General features: G+C 45.1%; 1 protein-coding gene across 3 annotated transcripts in view; it reads right to left on the bottom strand.

Annotated features, from left to right (window-relative positions):
* Window positions 1–1,760: 1,760 nt before the first annotated feature.
* IGDCC4 (immunoglobulin superfamily DCC subclass member 4) overlaps window positions 1,761–23,086 on the bottom strand; it is a 167,751-nt gene continuing 146,425 nt past the window's right edge. For all 3 annotated transcript variants that reach the window (XM_065559187.1, XM_065559186.1, XM_065559188.1), the window contains 2 exons: window positions 8,194–8,358; window positions 1,761–3,285 (listed from right to left, as the gene is read on the bottom strand). In XM_065559187.1, coding sequence (XP_065415259.1) covers window positions 2,761–3,285; window positions 8,194–8,358 — 690 coding nt within the window. In that variant the 3' untranslated portion in view covers window positions 1,761–2,760. The remainder of the gene's footprint in view (window positions 3,286–8,193; window positions 8,359–23,086) is intronic.

Below are 23,086 nucleotides of genomic sequence, written 5' to 3'. Positions count from 1 at the left end.
GCCCACGAAAGTCACTGCCAATGGGACCTTTTGCAAGTAAATAATGACAAATTAAAGGGACGCAGTCAGGTCAATTCAGCTCCAGTTATAGGGCCAGACTGCAACACTTTTGCATGAAGTGGTATCTTCAGGGGCGGCTCTTGCTTTTTTGCCGCCCCAAGCACGGCAGGCAGGCTGCCTTAGGCGGCATGCCTGCAGGAGGTCCGCCGGTCCCGCGGATTCAGCGTACCCGCCACCGAATTGCCGCCGAATCCACGGGACCGGTGGACCTCCCGCAGGCACGCCTGACTGCCGCCCTCGCAAGGACCAGCAGGGCGCCCCCCGCAGCTTGCCGCCCCAGGCACGCGCTTGGAGCGCTGGTGCCTGGAGCCACCCCTGGGTATCTTGAGTCGCTAACGGGGCTGCCTGTGGAGTACAAGGTTACCCTTTGCTCGCAAAGGTGATCCTGTATCACAATCTGGACTGAGATGTAAACACTTTTTACAAAGCCTCAGATCTACACAAAGGTCTCCAGGATATTCTTCTGGCTAATTCCAACGGAAGCAGGTTTGGGGGCTTTTTTTGGCTAAATCCGAAGAAATGCTGAGCATCTCCTCAGCACCCGCAATCTCCAATGAATTCAATGGGAAGTGCAGATCCTCCGCACCTCTCAGGATGTGGCCCAGTCCGCAGTGCTCGCTATTCAAAGCTGCATTTTGAGAATCTGAAAGCGACCCGAGACAGGGTGGGAATTAAGGGAAATTCTCTTCAATGGGTCAAGCGGAGAGAAATGCCCTCAGTCAACAGCCTAGATAATGAAGAGTAAATGAGATTATTTAAAGTCTGTCTGTGATCATTCAAGGGGCTATTTGAACAAGAAAGAACGGTTTTTGTTAACGTGGCACTGTCCTTTTAAGGGGATGTCCTCGCGCCGAGTGCGAATCCCAGCGTGAGGAGACGGCCCATCAACCTAGCATGCTAAAAATGGAGCGGAGTGCGGTGCAACAGGCTAGCTACGTGAGTACGCGCCATTGGTCGGTACTCGGGAAGGCTGGCCCCTCCCACAGCTCGCCCGCCCGTGGCTACACTCCATTTTTAGGGCGCTAGCTTCATGGCAGCTAGTGTAAGCAGAGGTGATGCGTGGCAGAAGGCTCATATGCCCCCTTTCCCCTGCCCAGATTTGCGGCGTGGCTTGTATTCAGCATGCTCACACGAACGGAGCATGCTCAGTAACATTGTTGAAGCCGGCTGTCCTCACTCTGCCCCCCACTATCGCAGGCACGGGTTGTCTCTGAGTAAGTCAGTCTCCTCGAGCAGGGAAGCGGACGCCCCCGCTCGAAGGCTAGACTCAGCCTCAAAATCCATTTTGGCCAAGATTGTCAGAAGCGACTTGTGATTTTGGCTGCCGAATTTGAGCCACTTTAAAGGGACCCCATTTTCAGAAACTGTTGAGTACCCACCCTCAGGCAGCCTGGCCTCTTTAAAGCGTCTCTTTAGTTGGTGTTGGTCCTGCTTTGAGCAGAGGACTGGACTCACTGAGGTCTCTTCCAACCCTGATATTCTATGATTCTATGTCTAAAGTTGGGTCCTAACAAACTGACGCTCCCCAAATCCTGTTTGAAAACGTCCCTTAAAAACAAAACGCTGCTAACCAACGCCCCATCTGAGATGGCCTTTTTGTGAAGCACATGGTTATACGGCCAAACACACCCGACGTGCCAGTCTTAGGGCAGGGGGTCCTGCCGTAACGGATTCCAAAGAAACAAAAGAAAGAGCAAGACTTCAGACCTGCAGCACTATTCATTAAAAAATAGTCAACAACCAGTGCAAACATATTCTTTAGAAAAAGGCAGTATAAGAATAAGTTAAAAACTAAAATGGACTATAACAAAAGAGTCAATCTACTGCTTTTTTTTTTCTCCAACAGACATGAGGTAGTTGTGTTGTTAAGGAGGAAAAAAATAAAGAGAGAAGTAGTAAAAATGCTACTCTATACCACACTCTACTCCACTTTATAAAATTAAATAATATAAAGATGCTCCGAGGAAATAAAAATACACTGTCGTACATTAAAAGGATAGAGACGTACCTAAAACGATAGGTACAAGAACCTACATAACACAAAGTCCAGCTTGGTGAAGTGACCGAGATGCTGGAGAAGGTTCTATATAGTACAAGTTGTTAGAGGCACTCGCAGAGTGTGTAATAAAAGGCCACTACATCAGCCTGCTAGTAATATTTACTGGGGTAGTGTACAAAGGGATTATTAAAATAATTTTAACCATGGGCGAGCGGAGAAGGCCACTGGTTACTGCTAATTACCTTTCAGCTGGCGTTTGTTTCAACCCCTTTGGGTGCTTGCTTCACAAAATGCATCGCAAAGCTGAAGAGGGCTAGGCAAGGCTGGGGCCCTCCCTGGTGAAGAGCAATATTGGGGAAGATGCGCTTAATGTATTCTCCCTCTTTCCACCGTGAAAAATGTCCCGGCACGCCCCATCATGGAATAAAAGGAAACAATGGCACAGGCTGAAGGTTCTGTTTTAGGCGCTTCAGTGGGAGTTGGATTGGGCCCACGGCCATCTACATATTGATTTATTTCATGTATATTTAGGGCTGTTCACCTGTCCAAGAACCTGAGCCTCTGAGGTACTGAGCACCCTCTTTCCCCCATCAAATTCACTGCAAGATGAGGGCACACAGTATCTCTCCGGATCTGGCCCCCACTAACTCACACCTACTTCTTCTAGCTCTCCCATGGTCAAAATCAGATTAATTTCCTCTTTAATGGTTATGGACACGCGTTACGTTCTCAGATGCTGAGGATGAATTGATTAGCGCAGAGATACTACACAGAGGGGGGTCCTGCTGGCCTGTGGGAAAAGCTTGGCACTTGACTGGCTGTACGTTCCCTCTGCCTTCTTGAAGACAGTCCGAATCCCCGCTTTCCATAGAGTCCAGACTTTCTCCGTGCCTGTGGAAGCCATTGGTGAGCCCATGAGGGCCGACAGCTTCCGTTTTGTTAGTCTTTCTGTCAGTACTTAACAGGGCATCCTGGGTCTGAAGCTCAGGTTTGCCTTGGCAGTCCGCTAATGCTTTGCTGACATTCTGCTTGGCGTTTGCGGAGGTGTGAAGGGGCTGCTCATCAGAGGGGACGTTTTCTGGGCTGTGATCCTCAGGACCCATTTCTTCAGTGTCCAGCGTGTGAAGCTGAGAGTCTCTGTCAGAGGCTGAGAAATCGGAATGGACGATGATCTCGGCTTCCACTTGATGGAGGCTGATGGGTGGTTGATTTTTCATCACTTCATTCTGTTAGCAAGCAGAAAGCAAAGGGAGAAAGTGACTAAATTCAGATCATTCGGCCCCTGGATCCTGACAAACGGAGAAGCCCGTATTTAACCGGGAGCACGTGAGTAATCCCATTGAGTTCAATGGGCCTACGCACATGCTTAAAATTCAGCGTGTCTTTATATGCCTCACTGGATTGGAGTCTAAACACGGCTCATGCTGTACCATGAGCAATAGCCAAAGTCAGAATGGCTTTATGGCAGAACAGCTCAGAAACAAGAGCATATGCTCTTTTTCAATGCAGGCAACTTTTCCAAGCTTCTCTTTTCAGGTCTAAAGTCAAGCGATGCTATTTTAACCCAACCAGATTTTCCAAAATGCCAGCGGAGTTTAATTGCATTTTCCATCAGCTTTTGGTAATTAATGTTGGAAATAAAGCATGCAGCTCAGAGACAGAGCTCACTGTATACCCAAAACCAAAGACGTCATTTAAAAAAATAAACATCAGGCCGTGTCATTTTAAAAGACAAACAATCTAACAAAAGCCTATTCAGATCAATAGCCCAAAGCGTTTCCGGGCGTTTGTCCACATGGTTTTAGACGGTTGTGATTCCATCAATGATTTCAGGAAAAAAAATTATATTCTGGGTTTTGAGCTTGGCAAGTGAGCAAGGTTGGAATGGCTTTCCCAAGACTGTGTTATAAAATGTATTTGCAAATCTGAAGTCAACACACGCAGGGCATGGCATTCACCTCCCCGGTGTGGATTGCCGATCGCCAGTCCAGACGCTAGGCGCAGAGCGCTCATTTATAACAGCGAAAGCGTTCTCTCGGGAATGAGCACAGTGGGCATAACAGAATTCACACTGTAAACTGGGCAGGAGGACTACATCCAGATACATGTACTCTGCACTTATACATCATTGGAGGGAGGGATAGCTCAGTGGTTTGAGCATTGGCCTGCTAAACCCAGGGTTGTGAGTTCAATCCTTGAGGGGGCCACTCAGGGATCTGGGGCAAAAATCTGTCTGGGGATTGGTCCTGCTTTGAGCAGGGGGTTGGACTAGATGACCTCCTGAGGTCCCTTCCAACCCTGATATTCTATGATCGCCTTCCATCACAGGACCTCAAGCTGCTTTGGAAGCCTCACAACACATATAGCTACAGATGGGGAAACTGAGGCAAAGACTTCCACAGGTTACCCAGTGAGTCAACAGCAGAAAGGGGACTAGACTCCAGGATCCTAGCAAACTATACCAGGGGTTGGCTTAGAGGTATGGCTAATAGTGTACAGTGACATTAAGTGGCTGGATAGCAGTACGGCCAACCCCAAGCATTCAAAAATAATGAATCAGGTTCCAAAAACTAATGAAAGTTTAAAAAAATGAAAAGTGTGGGTTTCTTTTTATTTGCCTTTGGGTTCTGGGCCTTGGGAATTCATTTTTTTAGCACGAGGGGCTCGAAATGTACCTTTTATTTTTTAAATGTAAGCTGAGATTCTCATATAATCACATGACTCCAGGAACTGGGACATTAAGAAAAAAAACCCCAGCAAATATAGCAACCGTGAAATTGTGAGAGTTGGCAATGTTATAATAACAACAGTAGTAATAACTTGCTCCGACATAGCACTTTTCATCAGTAGATCTCAAAAGGAGATTTTTACAAAGGAGGTGAGCATCATTACCTCCATTGTAGAGCTGGGGAAACTGAGGCACAAAGCATTGTAGTAACTGGCTCACAGTCACCTGGCTTGCCAGTAGCCAAGCCAGGAATAGAACCCAGATGTCTTGAGTTCTAGTCCAGTACTCTGTCCACAGGGCGACACCGCCTAGAATAACATGGATGCCTTCAGATTCTTAAGGATATTTCCCAAGTCCTTAGCTATCAAATACTGGAATTGGAACACGTACATTACAACGATTCCACAAGGCCCTCTCCTTCTAGAGACAAAGGCTGAGATTTTCAAAAGTCCTCGTGATTTTAGGTGCTTAAAGGGACAGATTTTCAGAAGGTGCATGCTCGGCACTTTCTAAGTATCAGGCCCCTTTGTGGCATTTGAAGATGGGCACCCAAAACATGAGGCACCCAAGCTGACTATTGGCTTTTGAAAACGTTGGCTGCAGTGTACAAGCAGAGCAATATTTGCTAGTTACCTTAATCCTATTTTGTAATCTGCAAAAGCTGTTATAAAACAAAGCCCTTAGAATCGGAAAGAACAGAACGATTTCACTCATGCAACATTTAAACAGTGTCCTGTGTTCTTGGGGCCTTTGCATTTATTTTTAAGCGGGGAGTTACTATATTAGACTCAAATTTGTTAACTAAGCAGATTTCTCTATTTTGGAAGCCCATAGAGAGCTCTTAGACAATTAGCTTTAAAATCTTTTCAAAGTTTATTGCCTTTGCTGGTTAACAACTTCACTTACTGAAAGGAAACAATCCAAAACAAGGAAGTGAACTATCCTATGTGTAACTCTCCGGCTTCCTAGTTAAGCCAATTTTGTGTAACATTTACATATTTTAACACTTCTCTCCTTTTGTTGACAAACTCTGATGGGTAGCTAAACTGTGATGTAAATGACACTCTGTAATTGGGTTGTAAAACATTGTCTCAACTCTCTACACAGCATTAATTACATCCTGTGTATAACTGATTTTCACACTGCTATCTAGGAAGGAAGCATAGGATGGGTGGAGGTACTTATTAGAGGAGAGAAGACAAAATCTTAAAGCAACACTAGGCAAATCTCTTGCTTTACAGAGTCAGCTGAGTTTATATCAAATTGCTTCAATGGAGCCTTGACACAGATTATGATATTAGCAACTGCTTAATTGAAATACATCTGTATTCCTAAATTTGAGAACACAACATCAGAAATGTTAATGCTGATTTTCAATAAGTCTTGGAACACTGGGGAAGTTCTAGACGACTGGAACAAAGCAAATGTGCCAATATTTTAGAAAAGATAAAAGGGATGACGCAGGTAATTATAAGGCTTGTCAGCCTAACATCGATCCTGGGCAAGAGAACGGAGCAGCTGATATGGGACTCGATTAATAAAGAATTAAAGGAGGGTAATGTAATTAACACAAATCAACAGCATTTGTGGAAAATAGATCCTGTCAAACAAATTTGATATCATTTTTTTTGATGAGATTACAAGTTTGGTTCTTAGGGTAAAAGCACTGATGTAATACATTTAGATTTCAGCAAGGCGTTTGACAGTACCGCACACCATTTTGATTTAAAAACTAGAACTATATAAAATGAATATGGCACATATTAAATGGATCCAAAACTGGCTAACCGATAGGTCTCAAAATGTAATTGAAAATGGGGAATCATCGAGCTGGTGTGCTTACAGTGGGGTCCCTCAGGAATTGGTTCTTGGTCCTACGTTATTTAACATTTTTATCAATGGCCTGGAAGAAAATGTAAAATCCTCACTGATAAAATATGCAGATGACACAAAGACCAGGAGAGGGGTCAGTAATGAAGAGGACAGGTCTCTGATTTAGAGCGATCTGCATCACTTGGTAAATTGGGTGCATGCAAACAGAATGTGTTTTAACACAGCTAAATGTATATGTACACATCTGGGAATAAAGACCGTAAGCCCTACTTACAGGACGGGGGACTCTATCCTAGGAAGTAGTGACTCTCAAAAAGATTTGGGTGCGGTGGATAATCAACTGAACATGAGCCCCCCAAAATGAATCTGTGGCCAAAAGAGCTAATGTGATCCTTGGATGCATAAAGAGGGGAATCTTGAGTTGGAGCAGAGAGGTTATTTTCCCCCTATATTTGGCACTGGTGCAACTCCTGCTAGAATACTGTGACCAGTTCTGGTGCCCACAAAGGATGCTGATAAACTGGAGAGGGTTCAGAGAAGAGCCACAAGAGTGACTGAAGGATTAGAAAATTTGCCTTACAGCAACAGACTCACATGCACCATCTATTTATCTTAAAAAAAGACGGTTAAGGGGTGAGTTGATTACAGTCCATAAGTATCTACATGAGAAACAAATATTTAATAATGGGCTCTTCGATATTGCAGAGAAAGATATAACACAATCCAATGTCTGGACATTGAAGCTAGACAAATTCAGGCATCAATTTATAATGTTGCAAGTAATTAACCATTGGAATAATTTTCCAAGGATTTTTAAAACAAGATTGGATGTTTTTCTAAAAGATCTGCTCTTGGAATTTGTTTTGGGAAGCCCTATGGCCTATGTTATGCAGAAGATCAGACTAGATTATCACAGTGGTCCTTTCTGGGCTTGGAATCTATGAAACCTGAATTTTTTCCTGATCTGTAGACGAAGGATAATGGAAATGGCTTTACGCTACCTTTCAAAGGAATTTAAAACAACCCTTGATTTTTGACTCTTTCTATAAGCAAAAATGCAATTCCTTCTCCAGGTTAGAATAAAATAGATCTTAATAACTCTCTATGCTGGTTACTGTCAATCCTAACTCATTTTACGTGTAACTTTACTCCACTGCTACATAAAAAAACCAAATCTGTTCTCTGGAGCCTGATTTCTGCTCCCCAGATGAGAGCACGGCAGCCTCTCCACCTCATTAACAAGGAATCTGCTCCACTCCACCCTTGGCCATCGATTCAAGACCACAAGGACTGAGGAAAGTAAGGCAGTGAGAACAGGGGCATTGCTGGACCTCTGAGAGAGACACAGAGGACTCCCTGAAAATAAAACAACTTTTCCCCACGTATGCAAATCACACATGACATGCAGTGATATACTTGGGCAACGGAACAAAAACCATAATCAGCAAACTGAGATGAACTCTACGGGGTAAATATTTTCTCTCCCTCTACAATCAGGGAAAAGACGAAGGGACACATAACAAATGTACCATACTGCACAAGCCGCTGACACTAAAACACTGAAAACACCCACCGTAACAGCATTGTACACCAGCGCTTGTAGCAAAAGCTTTTGTCCTGCATTAGAAGGCGGCTTCAGTGTCCCATTCACAGCAGCAGTCGGTTCTTTTGTAATGGCATCTCCACATCTGGCTATGCTACTTGTCCAGTTCTGATTAACTGATTTATTCCATGTAGACTGCAGAATAAAAAGGAAAGCAATGATCAGATTATTTCCAAGACACAGATTTGTATCCTTCCAAACCTGAAAGAACAGGCAGTTCAACACAAAGAAGAAGATGGAGAAATGCCATATGGTTTAAAGATGTCGGTTAAATGCAGCCAACACACTTCCAATGATGTCACAATAACACTAGCCCTGACAAGCTGACATTACCACCACAGAACATGGGGTTTACTGCACTGATTTGTTATGGTCCGATGTGGAGCAAGTGGATAATTGGGATTTTCTTAGCTCTGACCCAATATTTCTAATACTGTTCTTCCTGTGACACATTACGAGAAGAGTTCATACTCCAAATCTAATATGGGAGTCTCTGCTGATTTCATAGATTTCAAGACCAATAGGATGCAATGTATCAGGTAGCACCACACTGCATGCATCTTCCTTTTGAAGACCTAATTCAAAGCCCATGGAAGTCAGGGGGAAAATGCTCTTTTTATCTCAATTGGTTTGGCATCAGACCCTACTGCATGTACATGCCAAGACACTAGTGGGTTGGAGGCAATGGGAATAATACTCTACACTTCAGTAGCTACCTTCCTATAACGCTCTCAAAGCACTTTATACAGGTGGATAAAGATCTCCATGTTACATGTGGAGAAACTCAGGCACAGAGAGACTAATTGACTTGCCTAACATCTAATAGTGGCTCAGTAGAAAAGTTAGGAATAGAACGTAGGTCTCCAATACACCACTCTGCCTCTCTTTCTTAAAGTTTCTCCATGAGTTAGAATCTTTTAGCTTTTCCATTTTGCATGTTTTATATAAGGAAGGATCCCATTTTGGGCCAGATCTTCAGCTGATCTTCTGTCTGGCTCCCTCTTGCGTGTGCATATGCAAAAACTGCACACTCACATCTATTCACCCACACTTTGCAGGTACAAAAACCTGCACAGACGTCTTGAAATGTTTAACACCTATAGAATGTGCACCTGCAAACTCCATTAAGGTGAATGGGTTTTTCAGGGGTACATTTTAACCCTTGTGCATGCAGAGGTGTTCAAAGATGTAGGTAAGCGTTTGCATCTGAAACATGCCACTCCCGTGTGTTTGTGTGCGCGCGCAATTTTGTTTGTATGCACATAGAGACTGAGGGCTGAAAAATCAGGTGCTTTATATCAATGAATTCTGCTACAAATCTCATCCTAGGAAACATGGCAGTAGCAAAAGCAGACAAAGCAGTTGGGTTACTTTTGAAATGCACTTTAATAGAAATTGTTACACATTGGCCAATTTATATTCAGACACTTGGTTAGCAAAATGGTTAACCACATTCAGCAGCAGCTACAGTTGATACATACACACAGTGGGCCCAATCAGAGGGCAGGGACGCTGCATTGCTACTGACTCACTGATGGATATCATAGTTTTTGGTACTCGCATACTATGCAAATCCTTACACTCTCATTGGCTATTGCCCTTAGAACTCACCATCCACATGCCCACAACAAACATGGCTGCCCCAACTTCTCATTTCACCCAGCTAACAGAAGAAGAAAAACCCAATTACGTCGCAAAAACATCTCATTGTTAGACATTTCAGTATAATAACTGCAACGCAAGGTGCTTCCTCTTGACCCAATAACAACTGTCTTCTGGGCTAATGCTTTGATTCTAAGTTTAAAAAAAAAAAATCTCGGTGGGCAACTTATTTAATAATTAAAAAAAAAAAAAAGTGTGTGTGTGGGGGGGAAGAGGGATAGCTTAGTGGTTTGAGCATTGGCCTGCTAAACCCAGGGTTGTGAGTTTAATCCTTGAGTGGGCAAAAATCTGTCTGGGGATTAGTCCTGCTTTGAGCAGGGGGTTGGACTAGATGACCTCCTGAGGTCCCTTCCAACCCTGATATTCTATGATTCTAACAAGCCATCTTTGACCTTGGAGTTCCTCAGCTCACAATACAGTTATCACCTCATAAATAGGAAGTATCTTCATATTATTGTCTATTCACATTATTTCACAGTAACAACACAGTAACTCTTCTGGAAGAAACAGTAACAATGATTGGCTATCTATGAGACTAAGCAATGTAACATTTTCATTTAGGACTATGAATGTTATTTTGAGAAGTAACTTTACCATAGCGATTATGGACATTTACCCGTAACACATCAGCTAATTCTCTCCAGCCCTGCCTGGTATTATACTAGCTACCACGAGTCCCTCTCGACGTTTTAACTACAGTACTTTTTGTGATGGAAGGATCTAAGCCAAACCTCGAGTTCTAACGGGGCATCATTAGGATTATTTATCTACCGCTGTAAATGCACAGGGCTGCGCAGTAAGAGAAAGGTGACAAATAATGAATTGGTGCCCTACTTTGAAAGGCTGCCTGGAACATCTGGTTAGGAATTTATTTTCCTCTTTCATTAAAAATTTCAATGAAAATTATTATTTTTTATTTTCATTGACATTTTTCTTTGAAAGCTTCCATGGGATTTTGTAAGATGCTTTTTTCAGCAACCAAAAATGGAAATTTTTTTTTTTACAATTTTGTTTCATTTTGTCAAAAAGCCAAGTTTTTACCCTAAATACAAGTTAAAATGAATTTCTTTGCAGTAACTATTTTGTCTAAGAACAACATAGGACAGCAGGTGGGTCGCTGTGACAGCGATGGCAATTTCCTGCAGTATCTTTGAGAGCTCTCACTCTATTCAGTTTATTTATCCCAGTGGTCCGGGGATTGTCTGTAACTCCATAGGGGATGGGAACCACAGACCCCCGGGGAACTAAGAACACTGTGGGGTGATTAGGCATATTCACTCAGGGTGTAACACCTCCACAGAGGTACCACCGCCTGGAGAGGCTCATATATATTGGTTCAACAAAGAAAGGACTTTGGATAAACAGCCTGAGTTTAAACAGGCTTTCTGATCCACCAAACAGACAAGACCTTCTGTCTAAGGAGGGCCCCGGTCTTTCCTGGGAGAGGCTGGAAGATTTTGGCCTACTGAGGCCCCATAAGACTGATGGGTGACCTCTGGTAAGCTTTTAGCAGGCGTATAGGAACGCTTATTATTGCTGTTATGTTTTCTCTGTAACGCTTTCATCTTGAAAAGAAATGTGCTTGCTTAGACCAGGTCTAGGCTGCAAACTTATATCAGTATAACTACGTTGCTCAGGGGAGTGAAAAATCCACATGCCTGAGTGACACAGTTATACCGATCTAATCCCCGGTGTAGACAGAGCTACGTCGACAGGAGAGCTAGCTACCGCCTATCAGGGAGGTGGATTAACTATGCCGATGGGAGAAGTTCTCCCGCCGGCGTAGTAATGTCTTCACTAAGGTGCTATAGCAGCGCAGGAATGAGTGATGGGAACAAGCTAGCAGTGACATTTGGGTTGAGCAAAGAGGGTGGGAGGCCATGCAAGAGAAAATTAGAGCCTAGATACAGAGAGAAGCTGATTTATGGGGAACCTTCATGGTGGGAGAAGGGAAAAACGTGGCTTTTATTGTGGGAGAATGCATCAACTCCCCACCAGGAGAAATATCGAGCCAGAAAGAAACCAGGAACAGTTCTAGCCTATTGAAAATTAATTCAGTGATAGAAACAAATGGTCTTTTTTGGAAATAAATGGATCTTTCAGCGCTGTCTGATGGCATCATTCACTTTGGTGATTGGAACAATCAGTATTCTGCTCTACGGAGAAAGACTCACCACACAAATACACTATCCAGGCACATTCAAGCTGAGGTATGTATGAATGGATTGCCTGCTTAAAGTTAGAGCTCAGGGGGAAAATGTGGTAACTTCACCAATACAGGGGCACAAAACTTAGGGGGAGGGTGTCTTTTTTTTTTTTTTTTTTTAAGCAGACCACCAAGCTATTCTTAGTCGAGCTTCAAATCCCCCAGGCAACCAGTGTTACCTTTTTGTAGATCTAATTAAATTATATGGGCTGAATGCAATTTGTTCTGGGTTCTCTTGGCTTCCCCTTGCAATAAACTGCTGAATGCACACCTCTGTGCATGGGAAATGTGTGCCTTTAAGAGCTCAAATTATTTCACAGCTCAGACTCTTAGTTCATGGACAGAGGTAATTTCTTTGCGGGGCTTGATTTTACTGGGCAACCTTGTGTTTACGCAACTCACCTTGTTACCAAAAGCTTAGTGTGGGTAGAGCAACTCCACTTTCTGGCTTGGCGGTTAAGCAGAAATGTAGCCCCATTTTTCTTTGGTGGTCTATTTGTCCCACAAAGAATAAATTCTCTGAGAACTGGAGAAGAGCATGGGGGGAGGGAGGGGAAGCTGTACGGTTTAAATGGAGGAAAATCGCTCTTCTTTCCCCTCTCTCTCTCTCGATCTAATGCCCAGTGAGTATATCACAGAGCCTGTGTCTAGCTGCAGGAGCAAAGAGGCTTCTGACACCAGTGTGGCCTTGTATGAGTCATTTGACCTCCTTGTGCCTCAGTCCATCTGGCTGGAAATGAGGCAGCAATGCAGGACCAGATGTTGCACGTAAGCCGAGCATTCCAAAGTCAGTCACTTACAAAAAGTCACACATTAGACCAGGTTGTCGGGGCTGGCATCGGGCAAATAAAAACAAAATACTCATGTACATGCTTAGGAGGTGCTGAGTGCCCTCGGCCCACTTTGACTTCAAACAGCAGCTAAAGGCACTTAGCACCTCGCAGGATAAGACCTCTCTAGATAATAATTGCTTTGCACAAAAATCTCTAGGGCCAAACCTTGCTCCCACCGAAGTCCCATCACTACAGGATCAGGCCTGTAGAGACCAGATATCAAAGATGTTGTTTATGCAGCAGTGAGCTTCAGAAAGAAAGATCATCAAAGCAAAGCTGTAGATTTCAGGTGCTCGTTTTCAAAACTGGAAATATGCTGATCACGGTGACAGCATCTCTGCTAACGGTCACTTCCCGTCCATTAACAATACAGTCTATTCTGGACCAATGCCCCCTGCCCCTCTCCCTTTCGTTTGGGTCAGCGATAATTAAACTAACGGTAAGTAATGAGAAAACAGACAAGTGATCACATATAGCTGGCTGGGATGAAACACAATAAGGAATATTAATAAATGAAACAGCATTTAATTACACTAATTTGCTCCTGCTGCCATCTGAATGGCTTTCTGCAGATAGGTCAATGACTGGTGGATTATGAGCTTTTTCCAGAGAACATATCATTACTGAGCAAATAAAGTCTGGATGTTTCAGACTAGAAGGTATACGCACACACGCACATGGCCATATGTGCTATTATACATATCTGCATGCACGCACACGCTATCAGAGATACCTGCACACACATAACACCCTTTGCATACTCGCACGCTCTTTTTGTAGGCTTCCTGTGCAAACCAAAAATGTGGAAAGAAACAGCAACCCCGGTGCAATCCCCAAAGGAGCAACTGCTAGCGGAAATGTCAATCTGCCATGTTTACATAGGTTTTGATGACTGTGGGAACAGATTGTTCAGCTCCGGCTGAAATTAGCTGTGATGAAGAGCAAAGTTTTTTTTGTACCAGTTTGCTATTTGCAACAGCCAAACAAAAAACCCCATCCGCTTCACCAGGCAACTGTCTACCACGTTACTCAGACAGGTTCCATTTACAAAAAACATTCCCTCCTAGGGAGCGAATATCTCCTAGGCCAAGCACTTGCAATTAGCTGCAGGTCTGTTTGTTAAAGCTTAGTTTGAGAAGTCTGGGGGAGAAGTTGTAGGAAGGCAGGAAAATGGTCTCTGGACTTTTACAGTGTATTAGCTAAGGAAGGGAGTGTCAGTTTCAGATTTAATTTAGAGGGGCAAAAAAATCACTCTCTGAATAATAAACTGTTCACTTCAAACGAGAGAATGAATTCGTAACCATCTTCCAATAAAGGGCCGATAGCAAAGACATTTCCGTTTCAGCTAAACTCATCAAAGCAAATAGACTTTTTCACTGTAACCTCTTTGTAGTATCAGCAACTGCTGGTAAAAATGATATGGGTTCATGTTTCCTTCACCAGCAACAGCTTGTGATTTCCTGCAACTCTGTTAGCTGGGGATCCACACTTAGAATATGTACATAGCCATTTATACCCCGACCGATTGTCAAAGGAGTCTAAAGAACACTGCCTCTCACAACATCAGCACACTCTGAAACCGCATTTGCTTTGGGATCACATCTGTTTAGACTCAATTTAAATCCCGTCATGCAAACATACAGACATCATGGTAAGCAGCGGGGATAGAACCCAGGAACATTGAATCCCAATACAAAAAAAAACCCTCAGGCCTCTACCACTTGAGATAAAGGAGACTTTTTGTTAGCTGTCAGCAGGAGTAGGGGTCTTATTTAGAACTGGTCGGAAAATGTCCCCCTCAGCAAATTTCAACTAAAGTGAAAAAAAGTGACCAAACTACATCTCCCATGATGCACCAATCTCTACCCTCTTCCTGAGCCTCCCTAGTGCATCATGGAAACTGAAGTCCACTGCGGAGCATGTCCTATTAAGAAAAATGGAGGCATGAGGCAGCCAAACTACAACTCCCATGAGAGACTCCAGTATTGTCTCCAAATCAAAAAAAAATTGGTGTTGGTGTTGAAAATTTTTGATTTTTGAGTATTAAGTGTTTGGACGAAGCGTTTCCATGGAAAGCATACACATTTTACGAAAAATTTCATTTAGTCAAAAACAATATAGACAGAAAATGTTCAATCCGCCCCACCCACTAGAGGGACACAGAGCTGTACCACCCTTAGCCACTACATTACAAGCATCATTTATCACCTGTCCTGCTGGATATCAAAGGTAGTGGTGTTTAGGAGGTGCATTTGAGAGGGAAAGGGAGCTGTGTCATTCCCCCGATGACAATTGGAAACCAGCATTTGAAGAAGACACACTGCAGGACAGACAAAAAACGATCACAAAACGGGCATGACCCTCCTCTGGCTGAAGCAGCTGCCAGCACGACGCAGGAGCGCCACCAACTGGCCTCTGCTGACAGCTCACCTGCAGTGGCAACCAGCTCTCATTACAGCTGCGCGGTTCAAATGTTTATTTATAAGCAAGGAGAAAGGATGGCCTGGTGGTTAAGGTACTGGGCTGGAGAGGCATGTTCAATTCTTGGCTCTGCTCGAGGCTTCCTGTACATAGTGTTTCTGTGCCTCCGCTTCCTCATCTGCAGCATGGGTATGATACAAGTATTATATTAATACTTTCTGTCTCCCTATATAGATAGATAGATAGATATAGATAATCTATATACACATATATATATATATACATACACACATACCCCTATATAATAATACTTTCTTTCTCCCTATCTTAAACCGTAAGCTCTTTGGAGCAGGGACTCTCTCTAACTGGGTGTTGATATGGAACCTAGAGCAGCAGAAGCTCCAGTCTCAGTTGGGGCATCTCAGGGCTATGGTAATATCATCATAAAGAAAAATCAAAAGGGAAAGCCCTACATATGACTGAATGCTAAACCAACGTGAATTAATGGAGAAAGAACCTACAAGCACTGAGAGCAGCTTGCTGAACACAGCTGTAACTTCAAGCGCAAGGCGTTCACAACACAACCGATTTCTGGTTGAACGATTAAAGTCCAAGAGCCGATTTGCTAGTTTTAAAAGGTCACGTAGCCTTGTTACTGCCAATTTCTTGGCATCCGGACTACATCAGACTGTGTAAAAGTCATTGCAGTGGCAACATTTGTTAAGCCTTGAGCTGTCAAAAGATCCTGATCAAGAATAATCCCAGATTGCACATGTAGAGCATGTTTCAGCTGGGGATCTCACAGCATTCTAAATCAAGAAAGCTCCGTGATCACCTGTGAGGCTGGTAAATGTTATTAATTGTATTCATTTTACAGATGGGGGATTGAGGTACAGAGAAGTGAAGTCACGTGTTTGCATCAGTGGCACGGCTGGAATCAGTACTCCAGAGTCTGTGTGGCCAAGTGGGTAGAGCACTGGATTGACACTAAGACGACCTGGGTTTTATTCCTGGTTCTGCCACTGCTCTGTTGGGTGATCTTGGCCAAGTCACCTCACAGCTCTGGGCCTCAGTTTCCCCATCTGTAAAATGGCACTAATGATGTTGAGCTCCTTGAAATCTAATGAGGAAAAGCCCCATAGAAGAACTAGATCTTATTACTGGCACGCCTCTGCCCCAACCATTAGGCCGCACTCCCTTCCTGTTAATGTCAAAACCAGGACGGGCTGGATAGCTCAGGGGGTGAATGATGTAGCCTTTCTTCTCTAGTTCAATGCTCTGAATGCAAACCCAGGACAGCTCAGTGAAATGAGCTATCTCATTTCAGCTCCTAGGACAGGAATTCACATCCCTGCTAGTTATCTGGTGGCATTCACAGCGTCGAGGGTAAGGAGTGACTGGATCGTGGAGACTGCCCTAGTCTCCTGTCCCTACATCCAGCTTCCTGCAACCGGGTCTTGCTTGAAAGCACATAGGCATGGCAGGAAAGTCTGGCCTGCTGATGCCATGTTGCTCCCATTCCCTGGAGAGCCAGGAGATTTCTGTCCCCAAGTGATGCCCATCTGGCAATTGCTGTAATTTAATATCTTGCAGCCCATCTGTTGCACAATGATCCAGAGCTGCCAGGATGGATGGATGACGCAGTAGGCGAGAATGTGCCCTGCCATGCACAGACCCGGGTTGTCACTCCTTGGTCAGACCTGCGCTGGAGGCAGGAGAAAGAGAGGGGAAGGGCAGAGTGCAGCATGCGTTGGGCTCTTACATCCCCTAGTGGCTGGTTACAGGCTTGGAGAAGGAGGAGGAGGAGGAAGAGGCTTGCCCTTCCAGCTAAAGTTTAATTGCACTGCTCTGAGATATTGCTAAGAGGGAGGAAGTATCCCTGCACAGAGCCCCAAGTGAATACAAAAGCCTTCTGCTCCGCAGGCAGGAAGGCTTCAATTTCAAGTTACTGCCTGAGAAACAGACAGCACCCTCGGGGTGGGCGTTACCAGCATCCAGCTGGACCCAGAACAGGGCCTTTGTGGTGCAGGAAGACACTGGTAAGTCGGGCTGAATAGCACGTTGGAGGGATAATGGGGCACAGAGCCTTTTGCCTCTGGGTCAGTAGCCTGAATCCAGAGCAGCTACGAGTCACGTTGCTACCACCTGAGGGCTGTTTGGTGCAATGGGCTCGGTGGGTCTCAGCCCAGTTCCCGGGGGACGGGCACCCACATCACAAAAGCCACCAGCCCATCTGGCAGCCTTGTTGGCACTCTTAGCAGAGAGGCCAGAGCAGGGGGTGGAGATGGAACGACCTCCTCCCTGTCAATGGTCAGGCTGGAGGTGCAGTGGTGGGGAAAGGCAGGGAAGCCGAGGGTGGGGAGGTGTCATGAGCGTTAGTCCTGGTCTGTGGGATACCACGTCCGTCTCTGGGGCGGCACTCGGCACCTCCCACCAGTGCCGTGGCCTCGCAATGTCTACTAGAAAAAGCAATATTTAAAGAGAGCGAGAATTGCCTACAGTGTCCCTGTCATCTGGAAAGAGATCAGGTCACCCCACAGAGCCAGCGGTACCTCCTGGACTTCAGACGCAGGCTTGGAGAAGATGAGCAAACTCTAAACTGCGGGCGATGGTGCAATTTCCTATACAAACCAGACTGGATCTCTCCTCTGCTGAGTGGGGCTTCCCTGGGGTCATTCGTCTAAGTCCTCCACTTTCCTATTGTTCGGCTGCTTTCCACGCCAGGGGTTTTCATAGCCTCACTCACAGCTCGGAGCAAAAATCCCCTCAGCACAGCAGAGCTCGGTCTGTGGCACAGCAGAGCAAAACTCACCGCGAGACTCTTCCCTCCACTCCGATCTCCGGGGCTCCTAGCCAACGTATTCACGCTACCTGCGACGGGAGAATCTCATGCAAAGAGCTGCACAGAGGATGCCATCTGCAGCACACAACAGCCAATATATTCTGGGATGTGTTCTTGAGCCTCATCTCCTGGCCCCTTATTGATCCATTACCTATTTACATTATGTACAGACACAGAGCACTCTTGCAACAATTAGGATGCTATCTCCATCTCTGCAGTTACAAGGCTCCTGCCAGCCATGCCCATTCATTCAGCTGTTCACCTGAGTACCAATGGATTTACAGCTTAGCGTCCGTGCCACGCTAATGCCTGAAGAATTTTTATGTCATGGTCTGTTTCACTCTACAAACTTCAGAGAAAGAGAGAAATGAGGAAAAGCCAGAAAGAAGAATGCTTCTCAGTTTGACAGCACCGTCTAACGGAGGCTTGCAAATCACTGTGCAAGCCTTAATGAATTAAGCTACACAGTCCCTTTTGGTATTTACAGGACTCGGTTTCCTTAGGGTGGAAAATGCCATGGTAAATTTAACAGTTGCAAAGGAGAGATGTCCCGGTTTTAATGACCATTACTGTAAGAAAGTAGCATTGTCACCATTTTATGGATGAGGAAACCAAGGTAGGATAAGTTAAGTGACTTGACCAAGGTCATTTAAAGAATCTGTCAGAACTTGCAAGAGTCCTCATCTCCCGACGCACCGCCCTGAGCTGTAACTATAAGGCCATGACTCTTTCCAGTGACCAAAGAATAGAAAACGACATCTGCTGGAATTCTGGTCCCCATTGTCTAAGTTACAGTGTCCCGATGTGCCTGCTCCTGACTGCACGCACACAGCACCTGGGGCGTGCTCACAAATTGAGTGTAAGCGCACAGGTTAGGTTTGGAAGCGTTTGTACAAGACACTAGCTCACTCCATGTCGTGATGTCTCCCTCTACTGCCCATGTCCGGCAACTACCACAGCCTGCTACTTGCTGCCTGCTAAAGGAATGGGTAGGGTTTTGTGCATTCAGCACTGAAGATCCTAGTGCAATTGACGCTGATGACCATACTCTAGATGTAGGCAGCCAGGCTAAATCACATGTGCCCTTTGGAAGACAGGGATCCTTACATTTGTATCCATTTCTTTGTAACAAAATAATGCCCTGATTCTTCCAGTGAAAACCTTCCAACACACAAGCAGGGATTCAAAAAATTCCATTTCTTTAGGATTTGATGGTGCCCCTTACCAGATCTTCAAGTCATTCCAATGGGGACCGGGGGGTGGTAGCTACTTAGCGGTGTTGCCGCCACATGATACTAAGGGGCAGAGTTAGAATTCAGCTAGGGAAGAGGCTAGCGTCGTTTATGAAAAAAAAACCCTAAACCTGGAACAGGTTAATGATCATTGTAATGGTGACGCCTCTTCTCTGTCCCCACCACCACAGCATCTGGGCCCCTCACAGTCTTTACTCACCCCTGTGCGGCAAGGCAATGCTCATATTCCCATTCTGCAGATGAGGAAACTGAGGCACAGTGAGACTCAAGTGACTTGCCCACGGTCACTCTGTAGCAGACCACGGAACTCCCATGTCCCAGGCTAGTGCCCTAACCAGTGGGCAATCCTTCCTCTGTTAGAGCTTGTTTGTGTCTCCTCCGCCCCAGCTGGGCATTGGAGATGTGGGGACACGCCTCACGCCAGCAGGGGCTCTGTGCTTGGCCAGGCTTAATGCCTGCTGCGACACCTGGGAGCATGGCTACTGGATCAGCCTTTTCCCTGCCCTGTGTGAGGTCGGTGCTGTGGGCGTGTACAGCTGGGGAGCAGCACTACCACCTCACCGCCTGGCGGAGGGAAAGTAGAGCCCCGATTCAGCAAAGCACGTAAAGCACCTGCTTGACTTTCCGCACACGCCTCGTTGCTGAATCAGGGGCCAGCCCTGCAGAGTTGACAGGACGCTGATTGCATCCAGCCCCTGGCCTGGGGTGGGGTGCGCGGGAGAATCCTTGCACTCTCCCCTCTTGCACACCCATGCTGGATCAAGCTGAGATAAGCCCCGAGAGGAGCTCTGCAGAGAATGCAGATGCTTAATCGATCCGATCGGCTGGCAGATTTCGTTCCAAGCACGGGCACTTTTCCTTGGCATCCTTCAGGATAATGCACCTGGTTTGCTGTCCAGTGGTGACACAGATGCCCCAGAAATCTATTACTGACTTTCTCAGAGTACAAGAACCAGGAAGTTACTGGCGGTCTGAGCTTTGTGGTCACTCTTCTGGCCTATCGAGACTTAACACTGCTGCATTTCTCCTGCTCTCCCAGCCCAGGTGGAGCGCCAATATAATTTCATGGAGGAGTCGGGATTTCTGAAGATTAGGAGCAAATCCAAGGTACTGCAGAAGACAGCACAGCACTTGAATAGACACATGTACATCTCCCTGGCATAGACAGTCCAACAATGCAGGCAGCAAAGTCCTGCGGAGCTGCCAGAAGCTATGGCAGACTGGGACTGAAAGTGAAACCCTGGCTGTAGGAGCATTAACCAGCCTCCCACTCAGCAGATTAAATTACGGCCAGACTGTACACCATGCAAACCTTTGATCTTTGATAATCCATCTGCCGAACGCCAAGACAGGACTCAGATACTGAGATTCTGAGGCCTTCAAGTCTCTGAAGACAAACCCTGAACAGACCGTGATTGGCATTCGGGCTCCTTTGGGGAGCAGATCTTGCGTTTCTAGGGATTAAATTCCCACTTGGGCAGTATCCACAGAGAGATCTGAATTTATTATCCCCAAAAGGCAGGAGAAAAATGAGTCGATTGGGCAGAGAGTTTTACCTCCAGGACCCCAAATCAGAGATCAGGAGCTAAGTAACTCTTTAAAGAAAAACATGTGTTCCTCATTTAATGGAAAGGGCTGTTAAAAAAAAAAGGGGGGGGGGAAGCAACCCAACCCTTAGATACTAACACTGCAAGGAGCTGTGATTGCTACACAGGAAACCTCACGTGCTCTCCTATCTTTTCCTGTTAGGCTTGATCGGATGGAACATCTGGGAAACCACGGTGAACCACTCTGACCCTTGTGACAGTTAAGGCAGACAAAGAGTATCAAAAAGAATAAGTCTCCGCGTTCTCTAACGAAGAGGCAAACTCTCCAAGGCGGGCTGCAGTGCCAGCCTCTCGCACGTCTCCCTTATTTTGCACTTGGATTTGATTAAAGTTTGCTATCATGAATACACCTTAACACCAGTGACATACAAGCATATGATTGATGCAAACATGAAATCCCGTGTGCTCACAATGCGCCTGTTTCACTCAACCTCCTAATTACCTTACACACTCTCCCCGGGTTACAAAGAAAGACATAAACAGATTAACTAAATTAGGCCAATTAAAGGTTCCCTAATGGAATGAAATGCTTCAGACAAGCTTGAGAGAGAAAAGCGGGCAGGGAGAAGAGAAAGACGAGGCAATGTCAGGCAAATTACACAGAGCTCAGAGAACACCTCCGAACATATAGATCCACAAATAAAAACACAAGCTCCCTTCAACTGCGTTCGCCTTCCTGATGTTTGCTCTTTGCGAACATGCTAGTGAACTTGATGTTTATAAAAATGGCACATTTTAAAGTTAATACTGCGGAGCGTATTTGTAGAAAGCAGACGTCGAATTTCTGAACGCAAATATTTGCATTAGAAACCCGATCGTTAATCTGTGGGATTCGTGGCCACAAGATCTCACAGAGTTTAGCAAGAGTCACAAAGGGATTGGAACCTGAGAGCATCCACAATATCGGACAGGACCAACCATTTTTCTCTATAAAAAGCCTCAGATATTTCTCAGTATAAGTCCTCCAATCCAGCATTCTGGTTTTGCTTTCAATGCTCTCTTTTGTGACAGGCTGTTTTCAAATAAATGGAGAATCTCATTGCTTCAGTCCAAAGATAAACTGTCGTCCTCTTTCGCACTTCACCGACAACCACTTCAACCTTCTCTCATAGATCAATGGATTCAAAGCCCAGAATGGATCATTATAATCATCCAGTCCCAACTCCTGCATAATATAGTCCCTAGAATTCCACCTCATCATTTATGCGTCATGTCCATCACACTGGCTTGAGCTAAAGCGTCTCTCTTTTGACTTACTGATTGCCACAAGATCCTTGTACAGTTACTTGTCTTAATTGGAAAGTCCAGTTTCTTGGTCATGGTCATTAAATTGCACCAGGCTTGCAACTGAACCAGAGTTATGACCGGACAGACAACAAGGTAGAGTCCACCATCATCTTTCTTACCGAAAGGCTGGAGGAAGTTCTCCTTCGGAGAATCGCAACATGCTATTGTGAGGCCTTTTGACGGACACACATGCTCTATCGCAGGGCTCAAGGAGCTAACACAGGACCTGATTCAAATTCTGATGAAGCCAATGGGAGTCTTTCTACTGACTATCAATACAAGGACTGGTCCAAACCCAAGCCCTGGTCCAAAATACCATCACACTTTGAGGAAGCCTGGAGCCAAAGCATAGGGGATTTAGCAAACATCAGCATCTGTAATGATATTGCCACAGGCCCATAGACATGCCAGGCAGCTAAAACCCCCAGCACAAGTCTGCATGTCTACCCGCCTTTGAAGAAGGGGAATCACTCTGCAGAATTTGCATGGCTGACCGTCAACAACAGTAAGGTCTGGCTTTCAGCAGAATCCTTATGGGAAAGTCCAAAATTAGATAAGGAAGACCTTTCTATAAGGCATTTTTTTAACCATCGTATAGAATGTAATGGAGAATTATATCCCTCCTATAGAATTCCACAGGACGAGGAAAGCTAAAGAAAGGAAATTAAGTCTCTTTTAAATGCTATAGGTTTAATTTCTAAAAATCCCTATTCGTTTTCTACAGAACTCCGTTTCGTCTCACCCCTATTAAA

Source organism: Chrysemys picta, chromosome 10 (genome assembly GCF_011386835.1).
Source record: "Chrysemys picta bellii isolate R12L10 chromosome 10, ASM1138683v2, whole genome shotgun sequence".
In the NCBI taxonomy this organism is placed as follows: domain Eukaryota; kingdom Metazoa; phylum Chordata; order Testudines; family Emydidae; genus Chrysemys; species Chrysemys picta.
The sequence above is the reverse complement of the archived record's forward strand: the minus strand, read 5'-3'. Positions and strand labels throughout refer to the sequence as shown.